This window comes from Dipodomys ordii, unplaced genomic scaffold (genome assembly GCF_000151885.1).
Source record: "Dipodomys ordii isolate 6190 unplaced genomic scaffold, Dord_2.0 Scaffold24, whole genome shotgun sequence".
Lineage (NCBI taxonomy): Eukaryota > Metazoa > Chordata > Mammalia > Rodentia > Heteromyidae > Dipodomys > Dipodomys ordii.
This window is the reverse complement of record NW_012267240.1, coordinates 16949626-16958862: the sequence shown is the minus strand read 5'-3', so window position 1 is coordinate 16958862 and position 9237 is coordinate 16949626. Positions and strand designations below refer to the sequence as shown.

At 43.5% G+C, this 9237-nt stretch overlaps 1 protein-coding gene across 1 annotated transcript in view; it reads right to left on the bottom strand.

Annotated features, from left to right (window-relative positions):
- Positions 1-9237, bottom strand: part of Sephs1 (selenophosphate synthetase 1) — a 26025-nt gene that overhangs the window by 6423 nt on the left and 10365 nt on the right. Inside the window, exons 4-6 of the mRNA XM_013014607.1 lie at positions 7489-7596; positions 5963-6117; positions 2458-2548 (exon numbers count right to left, since the gene is read on the bottom strand). Coding sequence (XP_012870061.1) covers positions 2458-2548; positions 5963-6117; positions 7489-7596 — 354 coding nt within the window. The remainder of the gene's footprint in view (positions 1-2457; positions 2549-5962; positions 6118-7488; positions 7597-9237) is intronic.

Genomic DNA, 9237 nt, shown 5'->3' with positions numbered 1-9237 from the left:
GAAAGGGAGAAAGGAAGGAAGGAAGGAAGGAAGGAAGGAAGGAAGGAAGGAAGGAAGGAAGGAAGGAAGGAAGGAAGGAAGGAAGGAAGTTGTGAACCCAGGGCTGTAGTTTGCTCTTCTTTGGCAGGATTATCAAGTAAGTGGGGGTATAGCTCACAGATAGGGAGCCTGACTACCATATGCCAGGCTTCTTGATACCTAGTACCATAAAACAAAATCCAATATCCAGCATCCAGTGCAGTAACTATGGATTAGGAACACCAGCCATCTATTTATCATGGTACCTGCCTCCCAGAAGTAACAACTACTCTCAAGTCTGTACTTACTATTTCCTGCCTTTCTCATAATATAGAGTCCAAAACAACACACTCTTGATTGTTTCTAGATTTTATAAAATGCACTCTGGCAGGGCACTGGTGGCTCACATCTGTAATCCTAGCTACTTATGAGGGTGAGATCTAGAGCAGAGGTTTAAAGCCAGCCCAGACAGAAAAGCTCTTGAAACTCTTATCTCTAATTAACCAGCAAAGAGCTGGAAGTAGAGGTATGGTTCAAGTGATAGAGCACTAGTCTTAAGCAAAAAAAAAAAAAAAAAAAAGCCAAATGAGAACACAGTACTGAGTTCAAGCCCCAGTACTAGTACACATATACACAAAACCCCACAACACTGTACTGTTACACAGTACTTGGAATTTGCTTTTAAACATTTTGAAAACCCGTTTTTAAGTTAAGATGTGTCAAGCTGAGGTGGAGAGCAGAAAGACTCCCCTTACCCCCTCGCCTGCTCCTGGCTCCCTTGCAAGTCTCTGCAGGCCTGGGCAGTTATGCTAGATAGACACCTGCAGGCCACCCTGGAAGGGATTCCAAGCTGGGAAAGAACAGGTCTGTGGCACAGAAGTCCTTACTCTGTCCCATCAAGAAAAGATTCATCTAGTAAATAAAAAAAAAATTACGGCTTTTTCTTTTTTTCAAAATAAGCTTTTTATTGTGAAAGTACTGTACAGAGGGGTTACAATCACATGAGCAAGGTAATGAGCACATTTCTTATCAAGCATTGTTGCCTCCTCCTGCTTTCCCTCTACCATCCCTTCCCCTCCCATCTCCACAACTACACTGCTGGCTCCCCCCTCACCCCCCCACCCCCCATCCCTGCCTAAATTATAAAGTTCATTTTTCAACATAGCGTCTTTTACATCTCATTGTTGCAATGGGTCAACCTGTATCCAACAATTGGTTTTTCCCTTCTACTCCCCAAATTATACCAACATCAAATACAGTAAAAACAGGGGTTATACCTTGGGGAGGGACATACAAAATAACAAAAAATCAGGTGGCACCTTAGAAATACGTTAGAAACAATAGCAAGAAAGAAAACCACCTATATCCTTATCTTGGGGTTAATTTCGCTTAACATCATCTTATCTGACCTTTTCTGGTTGTCTCAGATATATACTACTTGTTGCAAATAAGGGAAACCATGGGACCTATGTTTCTTTAGGCCTGGCTTACTTCACTTAGTATAATTTTTTCTGAGTCTTTCCATTTCCTAACAAATGGGGCAATGTCATTCTTTCTGATGAAGGCATAGAATTCCATTGTGTATATCTTCTTAATAGAGAACTGCTAGTATCAATTATAGAAACTAAAACAACACCATATAAAGAGATGACATAACCTTTGAGTTGCTATGTTAAAGAAGAAAATCCTATAGCTCCCAGCTGTAATCCTGGCAACTCAGGAATCTGAGATCTGAGATCTTCCAGGAAAGTCTGTGAGACTCTAATCTTCAATAAGCTACTCAAAAAAAAAAAAAAAAAGCCCGAAGTGGAGCTGTGACTCAAGTAGTAGAGTACCAGCCTTTAGCAAAAGTGCTCAGGAACACTGCCTCGGCCCTGAGTTCAGGCCCAGAACTGATACAAAAATAAATCAATAAAAAAAATTAAAATCTGAAGCATGATTAAAACTCAAGTGGGAAAATTGATAAGAATTAATGCTTAGATGATCTTAGTTGCTCATCAGTTTGAAGGCAAAACCAAGCAACAACCCCAAACTCAAGTAAAGATATGCCATTTATATGACAAACATCATATCCAAAACCCTCCTCCACATTTTGCCTTGCACTTGCCAAGCAGGCACCTGAGTCTCCACTCCAGCCCTCCTCATTTTTTAGAGGTTTAAGACATAAAAGACAAAACTATTTTCAGTACCCAATAAGCAGATGAAGCCTCCTAGTTCCTTAAAGAAAATCTCTCAAGTCCAGTTTGGGGGTTACCCACTTCACAAACTCAGTACATCAAAATTATATTTCATAGAAGAATAAAGACTACTTCGGGATTTTTTAAAGGCCTTAACGAAACTTCCTGGGTTTAAAACAAGAATTTCATTTTCAGAACCATCTAACAAAAATCCCCCCCCAATCCAAAAGCTAGCCATCCACACAAGTGGAAATTTACTCACGATATCCAGCCACTGGTGGACCGCCACGGCGACCTGCGTCCCCAGGGGCTTAGTCAGCACTAGCACATCCCCTGGTACTGCATTATCTGGCCTGAAGTGAAGAAAAAGAGCATGTTCAAGTTGGGGAAATGCTGTTATTTAAATGTAAGCCAACCATCACTCTGTCCTCCATCCACTGGATATAGCTGAATACCCTCCTACCTGGGGAAATGCAGGTACCCACGGGCTTAAATGTAGGAATTAATTATCTACAGATTTTTTTTAAATATAGCTGGACTTGCCGTGCACACTTGTAATCCAGATACCTGGGGAAGCTGAGCAGGAGGATCTTGAGTTTGAGGCTACCCTGGGCTACACAGCAAGACCTTGTCCCTGTCCTCATCCCCCCAAAATGTGCAAAGCAGCAAGTCATGTAATGTTCAGAGGTTCCAGCAGGCCTCGTGTGAGTGCACATGGCTTACTGGCAGAGTTCAAAATGATCAAAGGCAACAAGACCTCTCCAAGACTACTGGTTTATGACTGTGTACATGGTAGACACTCGGGGGGTAATTATTTTGAGTTATGGGATCTGGTTGGTCCATGTTTTGTTAATTTCTTCATTCAGGTTTCAGACTGAGGAAAGTTCCCTAGCTGGTATGCTAGGGAAGTCCTTAACAGAAGACAAACAATGAAAAACACCTTGTAAAGAAACAGACTGATTCTGAAGAGAATGGCTATTCTATCTGCATCTTCGCTTCCAGGATACAAGTCTACCACTCAGGCCTTCTCACCTCATTAGGCCCATCTCCTGGCTTTGGGCCATGTGAGTACTCAGTGCAAAAGCAAGCCAGGGCACATACTTTAGAAATAAGCCTCAGCCCCCAAGCTAACCCATAATAAGCATGTCCATTGTCAGCTTTGCACAATATAATTCTGTGACACTGCAGAATTGGCAAAACAAAAAAAACTAGACCTTCTCATAGCAGGCTTAGCCTTATTTGAAAGCTGGCAAGTTCTTCCACTTCATTGGTTATGTGTAATTTATGAATTTATTTCAAGATAATTATGATAAAACTATGGGGATAAGGTGCATGGGACTCAGTCTCCAATCCTAGCTACTCAGGAGGTTGAGACAGAATGATTGCCGTTCAAAGCTAGCCCAGACAGAAAAGCTCAAAAGACACTATCTCCAATTAACCAGCAAAATATCAGACTGGAGGTACGGTTCAGGTTGGGGAGTACCAGCTTTACCCAAAAAAAGCTGAATGAGGACACAAGGCTCTGAGTCTAAGCCCCAGAACCAGCACTTGGCATATGCACACATTTGCACACACACATGCACATGTACACACAACATAACACACACCATACCCCATGTGGATACTTTTATGTTTATGAACAATTTTTTTTTTTGGTTGTGGGGCTTGAACTCTAGGTCTGGACACTATCCCTCAGCTTTTCAACTCAAGGCGAGCGCTCTACCACTTGAGCCATAGCACCACTTCCGGTTTTCTGGTGGTTTATTGGAGATAAGAATCTCATGGACTTTCCTGCCCAGGTTGGCTTTAAACCATGATCCTCAGATCTCAACCTCCTTTGTATCTAGGATTACAGGTGTGAGCCACCAGCGCCTGGCTACGAATAATTTTTTTATCAAATGTTCAGGCTCATTCATCTTATAGTGTCCCTACAAATAGCCTCCATCACTTAGAAAATAGGCAAGAGATATGAATGTGTGAAAAATATGTTCAACTTAAAAAAAGCTGAGCAAGAATGTGAGGCCCTAAGTTCAATACCTAGTACTGGCACAACAACAAAAAAAAAACCAGACAGACAAGCAAAAATATTCTCAACCTTTAATCTTAAGAGTAAGGTTAAGATAAGGTATTCAGGAAGCTGAGATCTGAGGATCATAGTTCAAAGCCAGCCCAGATAGAAAAACTGTGAGACTCTAGCTCCAATTAACCAACAAAATGCCAGAACTGGAGGTGTGGCTCAAGTGGAAGAGTGCCAGTCAAGCAAGAGGCTGAGGCCCTGAGTTCAAGCCCCAGTGCCAGTAAACCACCAAGCACAATAGCAAAGACCCAGAAGTTTGTTATTCCCTGATGCCAGACAGGATGAGGGAAGCTAGCTCACTTACTCACTGTGGTGGAGCCTCTACGACAGCTTTCAGAATGATCACTACACACCACCTGCTCATTCATAGACATCATGCCTAACTGCAAGGTCCACTCACTAAAGTTCATGTGTGGTGTCAATGGCATCCTGGTTAACAATACAGGACGGGTGGAGAGGCAGGGACTGGGGCCCAGTGACAGGCCGGGGCTTCTGAACTACAGATTCTTTCCCACACCTTTCAAATTATGGGCCAGCAAACACAGTACCCACCAGTGTCCATCTAAAAAATAAATAAGTGGAGTTCTGCTGCCTTCAGGAAATCAGACAGTGTGGTTTTCCTTGCAAGATATCAAAAATAGAAAGTAACAACCTGTCCTGAGATGCTTGTCCAATAGCTAGGCACCAGTGACTCAGCCTACAATCTCAGCTACTCAGGAGGCTGAGATCTGAGGATAGTAAGCCATCCTGGACAGACAAATCTGAGACTCTTATCTCTAATTAACCAGCAAGAGGCTGGAAGTAGAGGCAGGGCTCAAGTAGTAGAGCAGGGTGAGAGGGTTCCCCTGGACTGTACATGCATGTGGATGCATGTGCATGCACACGCACACACAAAGCCACAATAAAAATCACTTCTGGAGGGGATGTAGAGCAATGTTTCTGTATAAAAAACTCACACATAAAATGTTCATCGCAGAGTCACTGCTTAAAAAAAGCATTTCAGACTTATGCTACAACCTGAAAACACGTTAGAGGAAACCAGAAACAAAATGCCAAATATTGCAGGATGCCCTTATATAAAATGTTCCCAACAGGCAAAGGCCTACAGATAAGCAGACGAGTGACCTGCAGGGCGAGGTGGGAACTAGAAGTGATGGCTAATGCATGGAAGTGAAGGAGACATTCTGGCAACTGAACAGGGGCCAAGGCTGTCCAACCCTATACTAGACAAATGCTCAAGTCTGTACTATGAGATCTTGTTAGGTGAACTATATCTTGATTAAGTTTCTAAGATTGAGACAGGCAAGTTGATGTGTACCTAGGAGGCTGGCACAGGAAGATCAGGATTTCAGGGCCAGACTAGGCTACACAGGCAGATCCAGTATGGAAAAAAAAAACAACAACAACAACAACCAAAAAGCACACATCTAAAATTCATAGAGAATAGTTTCATAGGATTGAAGTACTGACCTGAGCTACAAAATGGATGAGCTTAGACAATATGGTAGCATAGGGCAGGAGTGGGGAATGGGTTTCTTGTTAGATAATGCAAAATGTTCTAAAACTCACTCAGGTGATGACTGCACTCAGTATTTGGAATCAAACACTCTATTTATACCTTCAGTGTGTGTGTGAGTAACACTTTTATATATGTGTTTTTAAAAACAGAGAACAACAGGAACCGACTTACATGATAAATTCATTGGGCTGGCAGACGGTTGTGGCGACTCCTCCTAGAACAATCCAGGGGTTTAGCACTGTTTGGCCACCTGTCACTGACGTTCCTGCTTCCTCTGCCGCATCTTTAAAACCCTGTATAATTAGGGGTATGACTTTATCTCTTTCCTAGGGTTTAAAAGGACACAAATGAAAAGTTAAATAATTCTGTTGAAACCCCAAGAATGTGGGTCCCACACTTATAAAAGGATCACCAACTCCTAAGGAAGTTCTGAAAGCTGACAGCCAGGGCAGGGTGTAACAAAAGCAAGGGAATACCAGCCTGCTACCAGTGCTAGCTGGGCACTTCAGTGAAGGAAGCTCAGGCAGGAGTGTACTGAGTACCAGTATATGTCATGGATGCTTGCACCTGGTCCCAAGTCTGCTAACTAGCAAGAATCAGCTCTTGATGGACGTGAGGGTGCACACCCACAATCCCTGCTATTCAGAAAGTAGAGGTAGGAGGTTCATGGTTCAAGGGTGGCCGTGGGGAACAAAAGGGAGAGACTTTTATTTAAAAAAATAAAAGGCAAAAAACTGGGGATGTTGTTTGATAAGAAATGTACTCACTATCTTGCCCATGTAATTGTAACCCCTTTGTATGGTATTTCCACAATAATAAAGAAAAAGAGAAAAAAAACATATATACATATATTAAAAAAACAACAACTGGGGATGTGGGTCAAATGGCAGAATGCTTTGTGAAACGAACACTAGGGCAAGTTCAACCCCCTAGTGCCACCAAAGTAATTAAAGAAAAAAAAAGAACTAAGAATTCTAAGATTAACTATATGCATATAAGCCCTGCCTTCAAGGAGGATTACTACTTTACCAAGGAGGGCTGAGACTTGCTGAGGCCTACGATGGTAATGTACACACCAAAAGCCCTTGCTCAGACTGCTCAGTACAAATGTTCAGAGCTCACACCAGCACTGTCAGTACACAAGAAGGGCCTACTATAAAGCAAGGTAAATGGTTTTATTGAGAATAGAAAGGGGATTAAAAACAAGTACCTGTTAAAAATAATCTAAGCAGGAATTCATCTCTGGTTCAAAGAAGAGCTGGTGAGGACACAGACACTGAGGGTGGTAGCAAAGAAGTGAGTATGGGCAGGGATGGCAGCAGCATCTGCCAGCGACACCCCAGCCATCAACAAAGTACCTCGCTCTCTAAGCCTTGCACACCCAGGACCATAGGGCAGTTCCTGGCTGACATACCTGGTATTAAGTTCCTATTACCATGGCCTGAACTTTATACCAAACCCACAAAAGTATCTAGCTGTTGGTCTAGCTGGAAGACGAGGGGGCAAGTGGCAGAAAATAAAAAGCTGAAGTGGTCAGACACTCATTTTAATGTTCTCATAATTACCCAAAGTGGACAGCCAGAAGGAATACTGGAAACCACATAGTGAGGTGGGGCTCCTCACATTCAGGGCAGGAAAGAAGTCTCACCAGGTCAAATGACACTACCAAGACAGCACAGACTGGGCCTCCTACTTACCCTGTCCGTCATTTTATTACTGACTCCAAGGAGCATCAGCATATTGTCACACTCTGTGACCCCCATTGCATAGAGGTCACTGAGGACATTGGCACATGCTATTCTGCCCTAGGAAGAGAGGGGAGATGTGAGAAAGGACAAGCAGGGACTTTCCATCTGTAGAATTAAACACCAAACCTCTGAAGAAAATGCTGGGACTTTCCAGGAAAGGCAGCTCCTGGTCAGCAAGGTGGTTACCTATCCATAGCACACATCCATCACCATTCCCACTTAGTACCTCCTGAGAACAATGAATGCACTCCACCTTCCCCACAAGGAGTATAAGAAGCCTGATTTGTTCAGCTATGGGAGTGTGGAGGAGGCAGTCAGTCAGAGAAGCTGGATTGGACTGAATGGTCTGGGAAAATGAGTCAGGGAGTAAGAGGCTGAAAACTATCTAAAACTTGGAACCTATACTTAACGAAACAGATTCTACGAATATGTTGACTTGTATGATCATAGAAAAGGAAATGAGCCAGGTGCCAGAGGCTCAAACCTGTCAGCTACTCAGGAGGCTGAGATCTGAGGACTGTAGTTCAAAGCCAGCCTAGGCAGGAAAGTCTATAAGACTCTTATCTCCAATTAACCACCAGAAAATTGGAAGTGGAGCTGTGGCTCAAAGTGGTAGAACACAAGCCTTATGACCAACAAAAAAAGAAAGAATGAAAGAAAGGAAGAAAGAAACAAAGAAAAGGAGGTGAATTTTATATACTTGGATCCAGACATTCTTAGTTTTTTTTTTTTGGGGGGGGGTCCGGTTGTGGGGCCTGAACTCTGGGCCTGGGCGCTGTCCCTTAGCTCTTCAGCTCAAGGCTAGTGCTCTACCACTTGAGCCACAGCGCCACTTTCAGCTTTTTTCTTTTTGCTTATGTGGTGCTGAGGAATCAAACCCAGGGCCTCATGCATGCAAGTCAAGTGCTCTACCACTGAGCCACCTTCCCAGCCCCTCCAGACATTTTTGTTTTGTTTTGTTTGTTGTTTTCCCCGGTTGTGGGGCTTGAACTCTGGGCCTGGGCGCTGTCCCTCAGCAATTCAGCTCAAGGCTAGCACTCTACCACTTGAGCCACAGAACCACTTCCGGGTTTCTGTTTATGTGGTGCTGAGGAATCGAACCCAGGACCTCATGCATGCGAGGCAAGCATTCTACCACTGAGCCACTTTCCCAGCCCCCACCTCCAGACATTCTTATAGCTTTTTTTTTTTTAAAGTCAGTTGTGGGGCTTGAACTCTGGGCCTGGGTGTTGTCCCAGACCTCTTCAGCTCAAGGTGAGCACTCAACCACTTAAGCCACAGTGCCACTTCCAATTTTCTGGTGGTTAATTGGAGATAAAGAGTCTCCTGGACTTTCCTGCTGGGGCTGGCTTTGAACCCTGACCCTCAGATCTCAGCCTCCTTGAATAGCTAGGATTATAGGCGTGAGCCTATAAGCAACAATAAGCAGGAAATTATATTGAGAAACAAACCAAAAAAAAACAGAAGAAATAAATATTCAGGCCTAAATTCAGATTGTTTTCTTAAAAAAAAAATTTCTGGGCTAGGAAGGTGGCTTAGTGATAGAGTGCCTTGCATACACGAAGCCCTGGGTTCAATTCTTCAGTACCACAGCTGTGGCTTAAGTGGTAGAGTGCTAGCCTTGAGCAAAAGAAGCTCAGGGGGCTGGGAAGGTGGCTCAGTGGTAGAGCGCTTGCCTTGCATGCCTGAGGCCCTGGG